Source organism: Erpetoichthys calabaricus, chromosome 14 (assembly GCF_900747795.2).
Source record: "Erpetoichthys calabaricus chromosome 14, fErpCal1.3, whole genome shotgun sequence".
In the NCBI taxonomy this organism is placed as follows: Eukaryota; Metazoa; Chordata; class Cladistia; order Polypteriformes; family Polypteridae; genus Erpetoichthys; species Erpetoichthys calabaricus.
The window spans coordinates 80,858,966-80,881,556 of NC_041407.2; the positions used below are offsets into that span (position 1 = coordinate 80,858,966).

General features: G+C 33.5%; 1 protein-coding gene across 6 annotated transcripts in view; it reads right to left on the reverse strand.

Annotated features, from left to right (window-relative positions):
* Window positions 1–22,591, reverse strand: part of epb41a (erythrocyte membrane protein band 4.1a) — a 181,378-nt gene that overhangs the window by 46,824 nt on the left and 111,963 nt on the right. For all 6 annotated transcript variants that reach the window (XR_007933468.1, XM_051918993.1, XM_051918994.1 and 3 more), the window contains exons 10-17: window positions 21,648–21,745; window positions 15,812–15,984; window positions 13,918–14,070; window positions 9,244–9,348; window positions 7,315–7,544; window positions 3,625–3,684; window positions 3,444–3,494; window positions 437–499 (exon numbers count right to left, since the gene is read on the reverse strand). Coding sequence is in view for 5 of the 6 variants with exons in the window: in XM_051918993.1 (XP_051774953.1) it covers window positions 437–499; window positions 3,444–3,494; window positions 3,625–3,684; window positions 7,315–7,544; window positions 9,244–9,348; window positions 13,918–14,070; window positions 15,812–15,984; window positions 21,648–21,745 (933 nt within the window). In the remaining variant the exon portion in view is untranslated. The remainder of the gene's footprint in view (window positions 1–436; window positions 500–3,443; window positions 3,495–3,624; window positions 3,685–7,314; window positions 7,545–9,243; window positions 9,349–13,917; window positions 14,071–15,811; window positions 15,985–21,647; window positions 21,746–22,591) is intronic.

The following is a 22,591-nucleotide window of genomic DNA, read 5'->3' on the forward strand; positions in this document are numbered from 1 at the left end:
GGTCAACCTAAGGGACAGCTTTCAATAAAAGTCACTTTACAATATCACTTCCATTAAAACAATTTTAATTATAGTATAATAACTAGGAAGAATCAGTTCAGTTAAAAATATAAGAAGAACTCTGAAAAGAAATTATCATCAAGACCAAGTTGTAACGCTGAACTGCAGATAAAGTATTTTAATTTAATCAGGAACGGATATTTTTGAAGTGGTTGATTCTGGGTTAGTTTCTATATTTAGTATTTGTTAAATAGCAAATTCAAAAGTACCCATACTAAAGGTTACAATGTTGTTATACTGAAAAGCATTATGCACATGCAAGTAAAATAAATGAGGATTATGAAAACATGCACAGAATGCAAAAAGCTCATGCTTTCAAAAGCTCTCATATATATCATGGTAACTGTAAATAAGGGATTGCAGAACTGATACAAACCTCCAACATTAAATTGCTATGTCTGATATAAATAGTGTCACCCTCAATTTTCTTAGGTCTTTTCTGTGAAAAACGAAACAAGAGGATGGGGTAGGAGGGGCAAAACAAAACAAAACAAAAAAAAAAAGTCATTCCAGTGGCAATGTGACTGCAAAATTTTTTAATGTAATTAAACCAAAAATAGCAGACAAACACTGAATGAGCAGTTTATTCATGTGCAGCAGTTTTGATGGGACCACAGACACACACAAAAAAGTGCATACATCTATTGGGAGGTGCAGGGAGTGGGGCAGGTGTTACAAAAGCAACCTTGAGGAATGGTAAGGACAGTGAAGGGTAAATGTGCACAGAAAAGGCAATCAAAGAGTACACAGTATTTCACATTTTTGAGCTAATCTAATTAATCTAATTAAAGAGACTGTTGATTTTGGGGTTCTTCCAGAAATTAATCTTTACTTGAATTAACATTAAAAGATCTTTTACAGCAGTCAAGAGGCGTTCTCCACACTGGACAAAAGAGGTGTACAGATTTAGAATTACGGTTATTTTTAAATTTCAAATCAGTTAGGATTTTATTTTTTACTATCAGTCTGAGACTGAAACACTTCCCTTAACCTGTAATGTTGCATGCAATTTTAAAAAATAAATAAACAAATAAAAGGACTTCTGTATATTATGAAGGTAACATTTTAGTATCACCCAACCACTTTATGGTTGCATACGGTTTTATATTGCATAAGTTATAATAAAATTATATTAAACATAAAAACACATTATTTAAAGCAGAAGCACAAAGTACTCACACATCCTTGAAACCTTTAATTCATCCTACAATTAAATTATTTTATGTACTATACATACTCCTCTCGGTGTGTGTGTGCGCACACACACACCTACACATACAAGTATATATTCACATACATACTGTATAAAGTATACAAACAGAAACACACAAACACACAATAGTAATATAATAGCTTGCAGAATGTCAGCATTACCAATTTTCTTGTGGAATGGATAAAATATTTTACATGAAAGTACATGCAGGAATAGGGAAATTTATAGAACACTAATGACAGACCCATGAAATGTGGTGAAAATTTTATAGCCCTAGCAGAATAATTGAACATAAGGAAGTCAGACATGTGAACTAATAAAAGAACAGTGAAGGATATCTAAGATAGATAGAGATGATGATGGTTCCGATTTCTTTAGGTTCATTGGTAATGTAATCAGCTTACATTATAGAATATAAAGGTCGGCAATAGAACATTCAAAGGAACTCATTATATGTTAATAAGCTTTACAAATTTACAAATTTTAAAATAAATGTATACAGTATATTAAAATAAACACCATTGATAAAAGACTGAATGGTGTGAATATTTTACATTTTAAGTATGATATAGCTCAATATTTCTTCCATGATAAAAGATATTATTACAGTACCAGGTATTTTTTGATATTTATCATCACTTACTGTATTTAATGGTAATAATTATTTCTGCACAAAAAAAAATATGGTACTTGTGTACTAAACAGATGGCACAGACGCCAGTTCCTAGCCATTCTAGTGTTGGGCTCCGTGGGGGAGGCTCCCCAGTGGCTTAATTTTTGGAGTTTAAATTATTAGACTGACCTACCGCAACCACAAATACTAACCTTAAAGTTAGTGGGGGTGGAGCATAGTTGCCTATAGGTCCCTAATGTTAATGTCCCCTTTGGGTGCCTAATGTTAAAAACGAAAATCTGATTTGCGTCACAATAATAAAAAAGGGTACTAGCCAACCGTGCCATCCGTTTAGTACACAAGTACCAAAAATACAAGTCTGATGCCACAGAGTTGTAGTTAGACATGCTACCATCAGAGATATTCTGCAGCTGCCATTTCCTGGCATTAAGATCACCCCTTATGACTTTTAAATGTGAAACATCATTGAAGTTTTCTCTGATTTACTCATTATTAAATTAACTTTTCAATGAAGTTAGATTTATGAGATCGGTCCATTAGAGAAATTGATACATAGATCAACAGATAAGCACACATAAATATATAACTAAAATACACTTGTATTACATACTGTATATATTTACCAGAAATTAAATTTTGTTATTCAAAAACTATTAACAACTTGGCAAATCAAAGAAAATTTTACCATAATTAAGTTTAGTTTGGAAATTAATCTGCAAAGGGCAAATTATTAAAATGCAATCCACAGATATAAAAATTGAAAAATGATTTTTGATAATGACAGGTACTGGTAAGTGTTAAAATGTGCTGATTTCTAAAAAGAATTATTTTTTTCTTTAACACTTTAAGTAACTATACATGTAAAGAACATTAAATACTACTATAGTCGGGGACTTCCCTAAAGGACAGAGAAAGGTTAAGCTCACTAAACATCTTTAAAGAAGTTTAAACTCTTTCCAAGAGCTCAATTCAAACATCCCAGAGTGAACCAGATAGGCAAGACCAGGGAACAACATCAGAGTATAAATATATTCAAAATCCATGACTATGTACTATTCTGGGCAAGTCATAACTTCAAAAGCCATAGTTTTGCATAAGGGTCTAATTGCTATCATCTTGTCAATCCAAAGCTATGTTGCTCTCTTTAGCCCCGTTTCAGAACAGGTGCTACAAACAAACCTATCAAAGATTTTAACTAACTGTGTTCAGAGATTAATAATTAGGATAATGTAAGATGGATGTTGGAGTCCAGTAAAGAAAAGAAAATATTAATTACTTAAAAACTTAAAATGAAAAAGCAAACAGTCGAACTCAATGATCTTCATTTCACAGCACCAAGTACTAGCTTAACTATAAACTAACAAAAATGCATCAATGCGGTTCAGTGCTGATGGATCATAATGACTAAATAAACAAAAAGTTAAATCTTTGGAAGGGAGTAATTCAAGTACTGACACTTTAAAACAAAGTAAAAGCATGAGTATAGGTGAAAGTAGCAACTATATACAACTGCTTTCTAGAAATGAATAATCTAACCTTTCGCATTCGAACAGTCTCCTCATCAGCCTCTGGAGGGAGCTGTTTCTGCTAAATGGAAAAAGAAAAACATTCATTCATTAAAATGTTGCATGTCTACTTGCTTTCTACATTTAAAATGTAAGAAAGAAAAAGCTTTTTTTAAAAAAATACACAAGTAAATGTATTTTTGGATACACACCTGAGATTTGTTACCATATGTGGAAATTACTGCTGGAGTTTCCTTCAATTCTCTCCCAATCTATGTTGTCACAGAAACAGTAAAATCAATTAAAAAAAGATGTAATTGCTACAAAAACATATTACTCATTTCTTTCCTGCTTCAATAAAACCTGACTTGTCAAACGTAAATTACATTTGGAAGAGTTGTTCATGGTAATTTATCAACTTTAAGACAGAATATTTAACCATTATTCCTGATAACACAATATAGGCAAAACACTAGCCACACATCAAACAATGAACAGAACTCCAAGGGAGCATCGATATATATTTTAGCTTAGGAAGGCAGAATATAACAAGCACTATAAAGGAGTTCACATATATGACAAACATACCTTTCTTGTATGTGAAAAAAGCAGACTTGTATCACTGCTTTTTTTGGTAAAACTATTTTAGAGCAACATCAAATCACAAAATAATGTTATGTAAAGCAAACACAATGCTTTAGAAATCACGCAAAGTAAAATTGATGTACAAATGTGATCATGGGTATGTGTCATTGGACCCTGTCAAAGACTGTTTTCTACCTTGCACCAAGTGCTGCCAGGATTGGCTCTGCCCTGGGGAACACTTAATTAAATTAAGACTTTTTGAGAACATTAAGCATGATGAAAGACGCACAAATAATACATTTAAAATAGGCATGAGACAATACCCTTATCCCACAATACAATTCATATTGCAATTCAGATTTCATGATTCAATAGTCCCACAATATGAAATGCTCATAAAAGAAATGACCTATATTGTGCATAAAAAATAAGCCTTATGGTGATTTTAATATTCATATCCACAAAAATGAACTAAGCAGTGTACAATTCAAAACTGAATCTGTACTTTAGATGGAATATCACGAAACTAACATTGACTAGAATGCTAGCAATAAGGCCACCCGAGTAAACAGACAGCAATTAGTAAGCCAGGACTTTCAACTTAGTTTAAACAGAATCTCCTTAAATTTTTAATCTGTGAACTCTAAATCCCATTTTAAACACATCCATGTGTATATTTTTAAATGACAGCTATATAATGATTTTAAATTCTGCATCATTAGAGGAGTTGAACCTTGTATTGTTTTTTAGATAATTCTTTTAGAATGTTAAAAAATACACTGATGAAAATACTTTTTGGAATTTATTAGTATGGGGTGTAGGAGGCACACAGGATGGACAGGCATCCCAGCAGGAAGTCAGGAAAGTCCCTTACCCGAACGGGAGGCTCCGAGCAAACAGAAAGGCATCCTGAAAGAAGGTGTACCTAATATCTTCCCTGGCTGGAAGAAAAGAAGACAGGGAAGGAGTGTTGCAGAGAGGAATTTAATTCCCCCAGGTGTTAGATGGCAGCAGCCATCCATATCGACACCCACTTGGAAACCAGCAGGGAAGTTGTAGCCCTAAATTGTAAGGAGGACTGATTTCTGGAGAAAGGAAAACCTGTGTTTGTGCTGCTTTAAAGGTTATTTTGTAATAAACCTTCCATAATTATTTTAACCTGGCACTGTGCTGGTGTGTTTGTGTTGGGGTTTGTGACTCACTGACACCCCTGTTTCCATTACAGAGGTAACTAGGATCAGAATAGATATTGGCCTATTAAACTCATCAATTTAGGCATGTTTACAAGCCTTAAGTTTTACTCCATTGGCCATGCTCTCTCTCTCGGGTGGGGGTCGACTTGTTTTTCAATCCTATTTTTTTGTAAAAATTGATCGATTTGTATGAATGATTCCAATAAAATTAATAACATTATATTAAAAAAAAGAATAGATAAACAGCCTAAGAAAGGCAAACACTTATTGATTATTCTTGTAACCATTACTAATTTGACAGGCGAAGAGGCCTAAGTTTGGGATGCACCCTGAGCAGAAAAAAAGGAAGAGCAGAGCAAAAGAGAAAAACAAGGAGCAAAGAAGGGATCAACAAAAGAAAGAACTACCAAAGAAATTGGCAAGACCTCTGTGAAATGAACTATCTGAAGCAACTCTACACCTAGACTTGAAGAGACTCTATCTTCCATCACCTGTATTTTTTTCCATAAGTATTTTTAATAAGACTCTTTATCAAATACATTTCCTTACCTCTTAAGACTCTTCAAATATGTTTCTTACTTTTGCTACCATCAGTTTTACTGTGTTTTTATTACTTTTACTTTATGATAATATTAATTTTAGACTGTTTGACTGGTTCAAAGTATATTGTTAAGAGAACCATGTGGGTGACTGCCATATTCCCCACAGCGGTAAGCAGGTGAGGGGAGACGGCACTAATAAAAAGCAGTATGATGAGCAGGCACCTGCTTTGGGGATTGGCACAAGTGTAGCTTAACAGTTTGGCCTGCTTGTCCTCAGCTAGTAAGTCTCTTTGCTTAAAGTAACTGTCCAAATACCGATAAAGCTGTACATGTGGGGAGATATAAAACAGCTATATTAAGGCAAATTTCCCAAACAATACATATATATTTATATATTTGTGTACTGATTTTAATTTATTTTGTAGTGTTTTTATTTATTTACAAACCCATTTTCAACAAAGTTGGTACATTGTGTAAAATATTTACTTCTGAGAGACTCTGCCTCTCTGAGATGTTCATTTTATACCCAATCATGTTACTGACCTGCTGCCAGTTAATTAGTTAATTAGCTGTAAGAGGTTCCACCATGGTGTGGTGTATACTCTATATACTATATTCAAAAGTCTACTATATTCAATTAAATATAGGGTTTACATGATTTACAAATCATCTAATTCTGTATTTATTTACATTTTACATAGCATCCTAGCTTTTTTTAAAAGCAGGGTTGCAAATAAATAAAAACACTACAAAATACATTCAAGTCGGTGCACCATTAAACATTGCTTAAGCAATGGCTGTCCTTTTATTTCTTGCTTGAATGCCTTAACCGGTTTCATTAACTGTGGAACATTACAAAATTTTAGCACAATTTTACTTTGACTTCACACATATCTATAGTTATTTTAAAATTTACGATTTAAAAAACAAATGCTTCATCTTACTTTCAAGGTGTTTATTGTTTGGTCATTTGAAATTTGTGGTCAATCGTAGGGTAATCAGCAAAGTTGTGCTCAGATTTTATTTGTGTAATTATGGCTTACAAAAGAGTGTTACTATATATAATAAACTATAATGTTGTACTGACTTCACACAAAGATGTATATTCTCTAAACAAACATGTACATTGCCAGAGTGCATGCAAGATGCCAGGTTTCAAGTTCATTTTTTGGTATTAAGGCACAGATGCATGATGCAAACAACACTCTTTTAAAAAACACTTAATATCACCAGATGCATTATGTTCATATTTTATATCACATACATATATTTATACACATTAGATTACAAAAGCATACCATGAGCAGCAAACTAGATATGACACATTTAGAAATGACATTTCTAAATCATGTCATTACAAAGCTGAATAGACAAAACAGAAAACATGCTGGTCAAGGTTTATGAACAATACTATAGTGGTCTTCAACAATCCCTAATTTTAAGTTTAAAACACTTATCTAAATTGATTAATTCTACTTTAGGTTTAGAAACAGGATTTGATTTCTTTGAAAAAGAAACATGTCATCAGAATAAATGTAACTATAATATTAAGAAAAAAATACCTTAATATATTTGACAGTACCTTGCCTTCTTTTGCCACTTCCTTCTGGAAAGTTTCCACTGGTGTTGCCTCTGCCTTAACGTCTACTCTTCTTTCTTCTTCTGGCACATGACTGACTGTTGCAGTAATGACATGCTGATCCCGTATATCAGCAACCAGACCTGTATGGCTGCCTTCAACAGCAGGCGGATGTGAAATGACTGGAGCACTAACAGGTCGAGCACTTTTGTCAGGTGTCACAACCACTGAAGCTACATGAGGAAAAACAGAGACAACGAATGAAAAATGTAAGCAATACTTTACCTAAAACTAGATTAGCAAAAAGACCAGTGCAGACAAATTCACATCATTCGGCTGAGGCTATATTTGAAGCTACCATAAATATGATCTAGTGAAAACGAAAAATAAAAACATACGAAACAATCAATACTAACCAAGCAGAGATAACCATTACCTATTTATTATAAGCTGTTCAGGAGGGCAGCATGGTGGCAAAGAGGTTAGTACTGCTGGTTAATGGACCCAGAGCCCTGGGTTGAAATCCTGTGCCGGGTTATTGTCAGTGTTTTAAACGAAAATTCTCCCTGAATCTGGGAGGGATTTTCCCCCCAAATTCCCAAAAGATGTGTATGTTAAGTTAAATAATAGTTCTATACTGGCTCTATTAAAGTTTAAGTATGGATGCTCTGTGTATGCGTGCTTGATGGACCAACATCTGGTCCCAGATATTTTTCTGCTTTTCATCAAATTCTACCATGGCAGCCTCCAAGCCACCATGCCCCTGAAATGGGATAAGTAGGTGTTTAATTTTCTAATGTTTGTTCTCTCTAATTAAATAACATAATACTTAAAGACATTATTGTTATATAAACTAATATAAACTAGCAAATGAATATAATTAAAATGCAACATTTCAATCTGAAATAACTGAACCCATGTATTACTAAATCTCATTTTAAGATTAACTCTGTTACAATAAAAGATGCTACATTTATTTTACTTTATTGTAAGCTGTACCCTGAAAAATCTTTTGCCGGAAAAAGTATTTCCATTTTACAGATTATAGATTTGAAACTGTGATTTTCCAAATTATATGTTCAGACAATTACAATATCATACAGTAAAAGTGAATTATGAAATCAAAAAATGTAATACAAATATGAAATATTTAATTACAGTAAATGTATCCTTATATAAAATTCTTACAAACTTGCAAGGACCACAATCTAGCTCCTGAACCATTTCCAAGGAACCATAGCAAAAAAATGAAGCACTATCTTGCATAAGGACAGAGGGGCTAAGAAATATGTAAATACGAAAAGTGTTGCACGTAAATTAAAAACATTTAAAATGGCAGAAAAATGCTGATAAAACAAGGTTTAAAACTGAAAACCAAAACAAGAAAAAGGCCACAAAAAATGTATACTGTTGAATGTGCCTAAATAAGACATGAAAAATAAAATTCAGACTAAAGAGAAATGAAAGGCCTCCCTACTACACTGCCTAATTAAAGCCAAAGTTTAAAAAAACGCACTTAGATAATGAAAGAAACTATGTTAATATGAAATTTATCCAACGTATAACACAAAAACATGGTATGTCAAAGAGGGGGAATAAATATGCTTACGAATGAACTCATATTTTTGATTCATGCTACAATATGAAAACATAGTAGTTATTTTTAAAATGGAAATGATCAAGAAATATGTTTCACAAAAAAGGATTCAATTATATATAGGTGCCAGTGAATAACTACTGCTGTAAAATAAGCTTGCTTTCCTGATGCAGCATACTGACAGACTGAAAAGTAGTGTAGTGGCCGTATTTTTGGTACACTATACTAATCACCAAAGGCAAATTACATAACAAATGAACATTATTGTGGGATCAACTAGTTATAATAATAAAGAAATCAAAAGCCCCATCATGTCTATGTCCTGAGCTAGATACCTGGGGCCTTGGTAGGTAGTACTGGACAGAACGGATCCAGAAGTACAAACCAATCATCATCTTCTGTTGTCTTCTTATTAACATTGGAGACACTGAAAACTTTGGCTGAAGAAATGGTGGACACATTAGGATGAATTTTGCTTTACTCAGAAACAATAGGTACTCACTGTCATTTCAAGTAGATCTAGTGGCCAAAATCTGAACCAGTGACAACTAAGCACAGTTATCCCTTGAGTAGTGGTTATCAAATTGAGCTCTGGGGGAACCATTGTGGCTACAGATTTTGGTTCCAACCATATTCAGCTTTCTGGTCATATTCTGCATTTCACAAAATGCAAAAAAAAAGCTTTACATTGATTTAAAAAAATAAAAGTAGAAATATTTATATTTTTTGCCATAGCTTTAAACGCATAACTTTAATTTTTCTAAACTTCATCCTATTTCCTAGTTCCTTTAATTGTATCCTCATAATGCCAATTAATGAAGAGTGGAATTGACACCATGGCAAACAGCACTGAATGCCTAAAAGAGTAACTTCAAAGCCATACCCATTAGTGAGCTCATGCTTGGATAGGGGGTTGGATTTGGTGGATGTTGGGGACACAGAATTCTCTCTGTTCAAAATGCATAAATACTTGTGTCTAATACAAATCAATCAAACCAAGTTTTGTCATGTCTGTACTGACACAAAAACACAGAAACTGGGAAATAACAGCTTGCTAAAGCAGTATATAGATCCAATTAAAACTAAGGGCTAGGATAAAAATCTGAAACTGCAACAGTCCAATGGGACAGAACTTAACAGCTTAAATCACTAGTTCTTATTTACTAATGAACATCTTTTCAGCATTTGGCATTGCCTGCCTAAGTGTCTATTCTGCTTGTTGTTAACCGTCATTATTAGGATACAATTAAGGAACAAAAGTCCACAGAAAAAGGGTAATTAAGTCTCTGTTGTACTACTCTTATTAAACATTTAAAGGATTACAAATATTTCTACATTTCTTGCAAATATAATTAGATACTATTACATTTTTCTAAATGCAGAATGATAGGAGACAAGACCAGCTAATTAAACTATGGGGTCAACTAGAGGTAAAACTAGTTAGAACAAAAACCTTGCAGCCACAGGCTAACCTGGGACTGAACATTAAACCACTACCTTAGGGAATATTCTAAATAACTATACTGCCAATATTTTATAAACACATATTCAGGAAGAGAAGTATTAATTCTTTTTCCAATAATTTGATCTCAAGCAAATATTTCAGAGGTACAATGCTGGTTAAAGATATGTCAAACTGTTATTTCTATGTCCATGTACATGAATTATATAGACATATACACATATATAATTTCACTATTCACTAACCTTAAAAAAAAAAAAAAAAAAAAAAAGTTTTATCACAACACATTAATTCTCATGAGCAAATGTATGAATACCTTTTCATTCAACAAGCTGTGCCATATTCTTTAAAACCTACAGAGGATGGACAAAATAATGGAAGCACCTCATGGAAAAAAAAATCCCTTGAGGCAAAAAAAAGCATCATTACAAATGCAGCTACAAAGATGCCTCACAATAGGTTGATTGTCAATTAGGAGTATACAAGTAAGCCCGCGATTCGCTAGCGAATCGGAAATCCAAGAATGGCAATCAGTTTCTGTTCCGTCCGATATCTGGATGGATGACATATCATGGAGGGTTGGGTGCGTCTGGGGAAATGTCATTTAATTCAATACGCATATCTGTACTAAAGCGGTTTCGTTTTGTGGAGACGTGATTCTGTTGCCTTTGCTGACACCGACTGCTGGGATCTATATTACTGGCACAGTGGATTAGAGCAAGTGTAGTGAACAGGTTGTGTTGTTTGGGCGCCACCTACTGACTCTGGGAAGCCACTGTGTTTGACTCTGAGGCGTGCGCCACGGCACAATATGCGCCTTGGTGGGAAGCCTCTGCGTGATGAAATATCATGGAGGGTACATGCGGTGGTGTGGGCGGTCGCGTCTGGGTGGCTGTACTACCTGCCGTGCACGCTTTACCTCAGGTGTAGTTCATAGGTCGTAGGCATTGTAAAGTTTCCATTTAATTCACTAACCCTATTTGAACTAAAGCGGTTTCTTTGTGTGGGCGCCTTCGTTCATTGTTTGTATCCATGACTGTACAGGTTGTGTTGTCTGGGCGCCACCTACTGACTCTGGGAAGCCGCCGCGTTTTACTCTGGGGCGGGTGCCACGGCGCAGCACGTTGTTATTTGGGCGCCACCTACTGACTCTGGGAAGCCGCTGCGTTTGACTCTGGGGCGGGCGCTGCCGCATTTTGGGAAGCCGCTGCGTTTGACTCTGGGGAGGGCGTCAAGGCCACAGTGCGCATGCGTGCGTTTGACTCTGGACTCTGGGGCGGGCGCCAAGGCCACAGTGCGCATGCGCCTCGGTGCGTCCACCGTGCATAAATAACTGTGGTTTAGTAAGATAGATGTTATGTACAAAAGAAACCTGTACAAAAGAGACCTAGTAATTAGGAATTTGATATGTGAGTTTTGAAAGCAACATGATGCAACTAACAGAGCGCTGAAGTGGTGAAACAGTCAGTGTCTCTGTTACAGAAATTGCAAAAATGTTTGATGTATCAAGGGGAATAATTTTAAAAACAATGAAAGTATATGCAAAACTCTGACAAACTAAATCAGTAACAAGAAACTGTAGTCACAAGGTAAAGCTCAGACAGAGGCACACTTCACATAGTAGTTGCTAAATGCCACAAAAGTACAACCTTAAAATTAACAGAACTTAATTGGAACCTATTTGACTTATTATCAATATAAATCTATATTCAGTGAGCTACAAAATGGAGAAATTTATGGCATGGCTATCATTCGGAAAGAATGAGAAGAAGTCACAGTCTCCACACTTGTACTCAGTGAATAGTGCTATAAAAAAAATTAAACTGAACTGAAAATTCGGAAATTGGTTGTTAGGCACACAAAACATGCACCCCTTCGTAATCATATGATGAGGATGTATGTTTGGAGAAATGTAAAGGATGTCTTCAATCCACAATCTATGTTGTCAACTATAAAACATGGAAGATGATTCATACAGGTATGAATATCCACCTCATGTGAGTTATTATCTCTGATAATTGCTCTACAATGATGAAGAAACTGCCAAGAAATTTGAGGCCATTTGACAGGACCAAGTGTATCATCCTATGGTGCAAAAACTTCCCTCATGTTGTTGCAAACAGCACCACTAAACTAATTCAAAACTGATTTCATGAACACCTAAATGAACTCAAATGCTGTGAATGGTTCCTCAATCAAAGACCTAATGTCACTGAACCTTTATGATAAAGTTGTGGAGCACTGACTGCAAAATTTGATTTCTACCTCTTTCACTCCTAAAACAACTGGGGGCTTTTATGATATTAAAAGATGGTGCAATATCTCATCATATACAATTCAAGACTTGTACCTCAGCACACCATGAAAGTTGAAATTTGTTCTGAAAGCAAATGGTGGCCCTACTCCATATTAGGTCTTTGATATCAATATACAGTTGGCCATTTCCTTTTTGCTGTCAGTCACCATATGGCAGTAGTTTTTATAACTTTTAATCAGTTTCTCACATGCACTCAAAGGGTTTTTCTTCCTAATAAGTCTATTTCAGACACTTCAGATATGATGACTGTGTTACACTGGGTTGCGATGTGGACTTTGACACAGTTGTTCAAAAAGGCAAAGTGTCATCCTCTTAATCTATTCTTTCGGAGATTTGCTGGCATCCCTAGAATCAATGGATGAACCACTTTCAGCTCACAGGTTGGGGACCTAACTTTCAGAACAATATTTTAGAATGGCTCAAAATTTGTATGTGTTTAAGGATATTAATACTAAGGAATGAATAGTTATATTAAACAAGCATTTCACTTTAAAAAACATAGCACTTGATAAATGTTGCTGAGGTACTACGTGTTTGTTACTCTTTTTTCAATAAATGACATAATTAGACAGCTGTGATCTCAAAATGTGAACTGATTATAATATATAAAAAAAATATATTTTTAATGGCATAACTAGCATACTATGAAGCATAACTGGCATCTAGAACCATAAAAAGGTCAGCACCTGGATGAAAGTCTGATCAATCTAGAATGAAACTAGAATTAATTCAAGGACCCAGAAAAAAGCAAATTATTTTTTCCATCACTGGTGAGAACATTTGTTACAGAAATTAATTACACAATAAAAATGTAGAATATGCCATGTAACTTCCAGTCCATCCACTGTTTTCAGATGGCACTTTGGTTAAAATCAGCAGAAAGGTTTTCAAAAACCAATTAATCTGGCATTTCACACATGTTAGTAATTAATCAGTTAAAGCAGAAGGCGCCTGGATTCTACATTCTAATGCAGGAATGTCTGACTTTCTTGTGTTTTATAAAAGCTACACAATTTTATAGAATAATTTACATGAGAAATTAGCTTTCAAATGCAGCCTCATTTGAAAGGAGCACTCATAATCCTGAAGCAGAATTTTTATGAATAGCTTTAATGTGCTTTTCAAAATGGATGTTAGACATGAAAATCAGCTTGCTGGCAGTTGTGAGTAGAAGCAATGGTTGAGTAAAAGGGAAACCCCAGGAAAGCATTTGGCTTTTAAGTAAGATACCTGGAATCTCGGTGACTGTTACAAATTTGGGTTTGGTTTCATATTTCAAGGTTGGCTCAAAGGTAGGCTCTGACACGGAGATATCCAACAGATCAAGCCAGTCATCTTCAGTCTTCATTTTGACTTCAGAATACGATGGGGGGTTACCCCGAACTGGACAGGTTATAAATAAGTTATGAATTTCTTTCAGTACCTTTTTTTTTCTTAAATATGGTTTACTTAAACAATTGTTCTTGAATTCTTTATTTATTTTCCATTAAAGCAAAACAAACTCAGAGAAAAAAAACTGTGTACTATATAATAAGTCTAGAACATTTTATATGTACAATACCTACCAGCTTCAAACACATTATTCAGGCATCATGATAGTAAATGGGTAAATCTGCTCCTTAAAAAAAAAATAAACTGAACAGCTAAACCATCCTGAGCTACTAGAGGGCCATAAAACAACAGTTAAATTATATCACACATTCATCCATTTAAAAAAAAAAGAAATTCTTGTTTTTTGTGAGTTAGGCACACTCGCCTAAGCTTATTACTAAAGGCCATCTGTTTGCTCATTATAACTGCGTTTATTAAGAACTTCCATTGAACTTCAAGAGAGGATTAAGCAAATCACAAACAACGACTTGAAAATTCACTGAAAACATGGAAACTGCCACACTGTGAAAGAGTAAAAATGGTCAACATGATCCGAAATTATTTGAGTTGTGTAATGTGATGCCGGCTTAAAGTTACGTTATGACTCCAATTGCCAGATTTCATTGTCTGGAGGATATCATATTATACAACTAAGAAATGCAGGGCATGAAAGATTGCAGAACACTCACACGTATACTAGCTATCCTCTATAATTTATGACAAAATCAAACCCTAAAAAAAACAACCTGACTGATTTGCTGGGTTTGTCATACTACGCAAATGTTGCCATGGTAATGGGTATGCATCATGACTGACCACAGCTTGCTAAAGGTACAGCTGAAATATCGTAGAGTGATGCCTTAATTATAAAAACAAAAAACCAAAACAAAACAAACCATCAGAATACATACAATTTATGAAGAATGATTATATATAGGGATGCACTGTTTGTGGACAGCTGACATGGAGTATATGTGAAACATTTTTAATAAAAATATTTTACATTTTATTAAAATAATCACTGTCTGAAAAGTTTTAATAATATTTAGCCAACAACAGATATACACTCTCAAGAAGTTAAACTTTTAATAAAAAAACTGCACCCCAAATAAAATAAACATACAAATTAACTAAACTTTCAAGTGTTATAGGCAAGCCCTGTCTACAACTCTTGAAGCTGTACCTTATCTGACCACACAGAATGTTAATAGAAACATTCATGCTAAAACAGCCAAATAAGGGGATCATACAGTATTATATTGCTTTCCCAGTATGAATAACACTGCATGATATCACAATGTTATGTCCAGAAGGATATAGATGCACTTCAAGTTTACGTTTATGATTATGTTTGCATAGTAGAATGAAATTTTTACTTGTGTGTCTCCTTAGAACAGCAAGAGTAATACAAGACCAACAGAACACAAACATTTATGCTGTATAGTTTTTCCTTTTGTTTTATCAATATTTTTTTTGTTTGCAGAGAATCTATAAAGAATGATGTGGTTATGACACTTTTACTTCAAACATACATGAAAACTGCAGCTTTAATAGAGAGGACACTTGAAAACACTGCCCTTCACAAAAACAGGAATCTGTGCACGCACAAAGCGATTTAATCAAAGAAATTACTTAATTGCTTACACAGCTTTCACTGTATATATATTTCACAGCAAGAATCTAATAAAAAACAGTTATAAGAGTTATCCTGAAAACCACATGAAGGGATTTTGTCAGTTTAAACAAAACACACCTCCATCTAGGCTTCGGGAAGCACGCTTGCTGGCAGTCCTCTGGAACTGTGGTGCTGGCCTGTCAATCATCGAGCTGGCCTGTCGAGATTGAGCCTGTGTTCTTCCACTATACCGAAATTTGGAGCCTAAAGCCAGGAATCTTCTTGGAGTGGTGGCTTCAGTAGAAGACAGTCTATAATGTAAAATCAAAGAGTTCAGATTAGATTTTCCTGTATTAAAAAAAAAATATATATTATATATATATATATATATATTACTACTGAACCCTCTTTTGCATGCAAGTTAAAGACCTAATACTTCCAATCCATGGCAAAAAATATGAAAGAAACAGTTTCATACGTGTAAAACCTTAACTATTCATTTTACAGAGGTTAGCAGAAGCCTGTGCCTAGAAACCACACATTATTCCCCCAGGTACTTTTAATTGGGCTAGTGGAGGAGAAACTATCGGCCACAGCTATAATTGAAATTAGCTTTAATGAACATTTTGGACTCTTGTTTTGGTTGTAGTACTATGTTAAACATTCAGAATCATCTTTGAAAAAAACTTAACTACCGAGTTAATTATTCCTGATGTACAAGGAATAACTAATCAAAACTTCAAAAAAGTTTTTAAGTTCTACTTTAAACTGGGAGCAACAATAGGGCACATTTTTAAAACCCAAATCATGATTGTGATATATTTATATTTGCAAGGTTCCTTCTTTGTGTGAATGGCTTTTCTTTACTACTGAATAAATATTTAATCTATACATATTAATAAAAGGCAAAGCCCTCACTGACTCACTCATCACTAATTCTCGAACTTCCCGTGTAGGTGGAAGGCTGAAATTTGGCAGGCTCATTCCTTACAGCTCACTTACAAAAGTTAGGCAGGTTTCATTTCGAAATTCTACACGTAATGGTCATAACTGGAACCTGTTTTTTGTCCATATACTCTAATGGAGGAGGCGGAGTCACGTATCGCGTCATCACGCCTCCTACGTAATCACGTGAACTAAAAACAAGGAAGAGATTTACAGCACGAGTCAAACGCGGGAACGAAGGTAAATGACGTTAATTTTTGAGTGTCTTTTAATACTATGTAAGCATACATATTAACACGTGCAATTAAACGTGTGTATTTACGGGGTGATTTCTCAGGCTTAAAAGCTCGCCTTTTATCAAACGCAGGAACAAAGGTAAATGACGTTGTTCACTGTCTTTTAATACTGTGTAAGCATACATATTAACACATGTGCAATTAAACGTGTGCATTTACGGGGTGATTTCTCAGGCTTAAAAGCTCGCCTTTTACTAAAAAGGTAAATGCAAACTGTTTTCATTCTGAAGGGCACAAACCACGTTAGATTTCAGACGTTAAACGCGCAAAAATGTTGGTACACCAGATAAATAAGCGCAACATATCAGTTGTATTGTATGCTTACAATACATATAGAAATGTGTTAATCGTTATCTAATATTATGGGATGGTGTTTTTCGACTCGTGCCTTGATTTAAACGATTGCATTTCTTGGTGGTTTACGTAGCTTATTGTCAATATCTTTACACCTCTTTTTAAGACTTAATTTAAAAAGGTTTTCTTTTCTTCTTAATTAAAATTTAAAAGCAATACTTCACCGCTGCGAAGCCCCTCTAGCGCTGACGTCCGAGGTTCGATTACCGTAAGCGAGTGCAGTGAGTGTGTACGCCTGATGAGCCAAGAATAAGGGGGAAAGACGTGTCGCGTACTCTTTGCATTATTTGACAGTAAACTATTTTCAATCATTCTATGATCTGCTTCTCACAACTGAAGGCACCGTGGCTGATGTTACCTCACTTGCTGGCCAACCATAAGCGTTACCTGGTAGGTAACCAGCCACTCACTTCACTCCCTTACGGGAATCGAACCTCGGACGTCAGCGCTACAGGCAAAGCCCCTAAAATTGCGCCACGGTGTGTGGTTCGTTTATTTGACAACATGTAGATCGGGGTAATTACATTCCGCACCACGGCGTGTGGTTCGTTTATTTGACAACATGTAGATCGGGGTAATTACATTCACGGCATTCGTAGTCTGATTCACAATCTGATTGTATGGGTGGTTACCTACCAGGTAATGCTTATAGTTGGCCAGCAAGTCAGGTCGAAGTGATCACTCGAGTGAAGGCAGCTTCACAAAAAAACAGATCCTTAACAAACTGTTATTAGTATATTTTCCCTCAATTTAAAAAGGTTTTCTTTTCTTCTTAATAAAAATTTAAAAGCGGTACTTCGCCAGTGCGAAGCGCGTGGATTTGACCGACTGACACATACAGACATATTCATGAGTGCAGGTACTTCGGAAAGAAAGCACCGTGTAAACCTAAAGTTTAAATTAAGTTCATAGACCTACAAAAGGTTGCCATTCATTTGAGGCAAGATTGCTTTTCTTCTGTACAACTATACGTTGCATTCTCAAGAGTGTGCTTGCACGGCTTCGGATATAGATATATAGATACATACATATATGTATGTATGTATGTATGTATGTATGTCTATATATAAATATGTAAGTTTAAAAGTACTGCCTTACTTCTCTTTAACAAAGGAAGATGTAATGATACTTGATTTAAACGATTCCATGTCTTCCTGGGTTTGCTTAGCTTATTGTCAATATCTTTACACCTTTTTTTTAAGACTTATTGACTGAAATGGGCTTTCACGAAAAAAGTTAGGGCTTTGCTACAGGATACACCCTCCACAAGTTAAGCAAGTAAAAATAAAATATATATTTCTGTTTTATTAAAACCTTTTAAGTTCGTATGCATAGCCCCATTTGGCTGTTTAATTTTTTTTTTCTTTCTTCAGTAATATTTAATCTCCTTAAAGAAAAACAACATATCCATTTTACTTTTTTTGTATCTCTTTAGTAATATTTTAGTGTAAAAGGATAACCAGTATTTAAACCTTTTATGTTACTTTATAAATTTATTTTACACAATGTTGAAAAATTAATAAGAAAGCTACATATTTTGGCAGCTGCTGCTTTAATTTTCAATGAAATGAAAAAAGCTCTCCAAGAGAAAACGTCAATGAGAAACCCTCATTTATAAAAGTTTGCTGCAGATGACTTAACTGAAAATAAATGAATAGTTCCTATGTGTATAATACATATTTATCTATTTTACTTATGCCTTTATTCCAGCAACTTGCAACATCTGAGGTACAATTTGTTACATTACTTTTGTTTTTTGCAGCACAGGCAGGTGAAGTGACTTCCTCAGGGTCACACAGTGGTGTCAGTACCAGGATTTGAACTGACAAGCTCCGGGTTTACTGAAATATTACTGAAGAAAGAAAAAAAACGAAAATGGGCAAATAGGGCTATGCATACAGATGTCCATCCATCCATTATCCAACCCGCTATATCCTAAATACAGGAGCCAATAAGTAGATATGTATATATACAGTATATATATACAGTATATATATATATATATATATATATATATATATATATAATATATATGTGAATGTATGTATGTATATATGTATGTCTATATTTATATATGTAGATATGTAAATTTGTATATGTATATATATATGTATATGTAGATATGTGTATATGTAGATATGTATATATATGTATGTATATATATGGTTACATAACCTTTTTAACACACTACTTCTCCGCTGCGAAGCACGGGTATTTTGCTATATGTAGATATCTGTATATGTAGATATGTATATATATGTATATGTATATATATATATGTTTACATAACCTCTTTAACACACTACTTCTCCGCTGCGAAGCGCAGGTATTTTGCTTATATATATATATATATATATATATATATATAAGCAAAATATATATATATATATATGACAGCAACACTCATAACAATGACAACACAATTACATATATATATATATATATATATATATATATATGTAGATATGTATATATGTGTCAATCTATCTATCTATCTATCTAATCTATCTATGTATGTCTAGATATATATATATATATATATGTGTGTGTATGTATGTATGTATGTGTATATGTGTGTGTTTATGTATGTGTGTATATATATGTTGATATGTGTATATATATATATATATATATATATATATATATATATATATATATATGTATATATATGTGGATGTGTATATGTGTGTATATATATATATATATATATATATATATATATATATATATATGTAGATATGTATATATATGTATATATGTATATGTATATATGTTTATGTGTGTGTGTATTTTATATATATATATATATATATATATATATATATATATATATATATATATATATATATATATATATATATATATATATATATATATATATATATATATAAAAGACAGCAACACTCATAACAATGACAACACAATTACATTGACAATCATGTTACGTTATTTTTAAAATGTTTCCTTTTCTTTTTCATAACCTCTTTAACGCACTACTTCTCCGCTGCGAAGAGTGGGTATTTTGCTAGTTTATGTATATATTGTGTTTTCTTAATCCTTCCTCTTTATTTTGTAGCCTTCTTTTTACTTTACCAGCAATGGAAGGGGCACAATTAAATAAAAGATACATTCTCACAAACATGGGTAATTGACTAGTCAGCCAAAGTAGTGGTGTGGGCAGATATTCACAAAAACATGTGGGGAACATGCAAACTCCACAAAACACACCATCCAGGAACTGAAGTAAAATCCAAAATTACTGCATGCATTAAAAATATTTCAGTCATAAATCATGATTAGTAGGCTCTCTCTCATTCCTTTATAAGATGGGGAAATAAAACAAAAAAAAGTTGTTTTTACAATGAAACACTTAATTTCTTAGAAATACAATTTATAATAAAATGGAATTAATTTGTATTTCAAATATATTTTTACAATGTAATTAAAATTAGTTACTCGGTTAATTGGAAAATCCACTTAAAAGTGGTGAGAAAAATAAAACTTAAAAATTCTAAGTTAACTGAAATACATAAAGTTTAGTTTTCTTAACTCTACTGTTACTATAATAATAAAAAAAAATTAGGAGAATTTTAAAGGAATGCTCCAACTGAAGTTTTTTTTCATTTTTAAAATTTTATTTATTCCTTTTTTTAGTGGTGGCAAGAAATTAAAGTTGAATGTTTTCATGAACAATGCAGACCACAAAGTTTATGATACATTGGGCTTCAAATTGGACCCTACCTCACAACAGCAAAATATAAAAATGTCCATGAAAGAAATCCCAAGTTACTCATGTTTCATAATACAAGTCAGTTATCCAGCTGTATGCTCACAAGTTTTCAAAACATATTCACATTTTCCTAATATTGTTAAATTCATACTTCAAGAAAATCAGAGTAGTGCATAAGGAGGATGCTTTTGAACTGAAGACACTTTACCAATGAATGAGGAAGACATACTGTATATATTTCTGTATACATAGTATTATAGCATTTGTGTTAAAATTTGCTTTATCAGCTATGCTTTTTTATTTTGATGTTTATTTTAAAAATATGTGAAAATGTCCAAAGCTGAACTAAATACTATAATCCTGTACCTTTAAAAAACCCTGAGACAGCATTCACTATTCTAAAGTGCTATATAAAATGAGAGATTAGAAATAAAGTATTAGATTCAATAAAAGCATCACTATTAACTAATTACAGACACTACATAAAACTACAAAAAAATCATCAGCAGAACTAAAAAATACTAAAGTTACTGTGTTGCAAAGACAATACTTGCTTTCATTTTAATTTAGCAAGAAGATGAGGAATTTCAAAAGTAAGCAAAACACAGAGGTGGATCAGAAACTAACAAGAGGGAAAATTGGACATCACCTGAAAAAAGTATGATGTTCCACACAGACTTTCCACAGCTTCTTGGAGGCCCTATAGTTTGGAAGCTTGAATCCTATCGTACTTTCATATTGTTCTTGCTGGAATTGAAGGAACATACATGGTTGTAATACAGACAAACTCCAGGACAAGGAACTATATAAACAAGTACTCCTATAACCATTTAGGTCATTTTTAAAACCATTTTTATACTGTCAATAGATATTAGGAAGATTGATAATTATCTTGAAACAGCCTAAAAAACTGCATTTACTGTAAGTATTATTACATCCTTTAGTTATTAGTATAATTTATAATAAAAGTAGTTGGCAAAAATTGTTACTGATCAGTTAGCTAATTATGTCATAAATATTGGTTGAGGTTTATGTACGATCAATTTACAATGATATCTTTGAAAACAGTCTTCTGCAAGATGTACAAAGCCGGACTTCTGTGAAATATGAATGCAACTGTGATGCACAGGCACCCTAAGAGAAAACGAGCATGAATCGTGCCAGAGAACAAAGCAGATTCGGCACAGCAACAATGTTTTTAGTGGTAAAATTAAAAACAAATGATAAAAGAGTCTACACAGTTTCTGAAACAATAAAATTACATCCCAGCAATGGCAAACAAATAAATGTTAATTAGCAATACAAACCAGACTATTTATTCATAAAATATACTACAGAAAAAAAAGTATATGCAACTGAATTTCCATGTGAAAATTTTTATTGCATTAAAAAAATATTACAAAAATACCAGAAGTACCATGTTTAAAAATGCATCATGGCAGTCCCTGAAAAATTTTCTAAACTATGAGCACTGGCTAACATTACACCTCGCTATGAGTGGATTAGTGTTATGACAGGTCTGTGGGATGCATGCAGATTAGAATTTCATTGAACTTTAAACACAACAATAAATTTAAATTTGTACTTGAATGA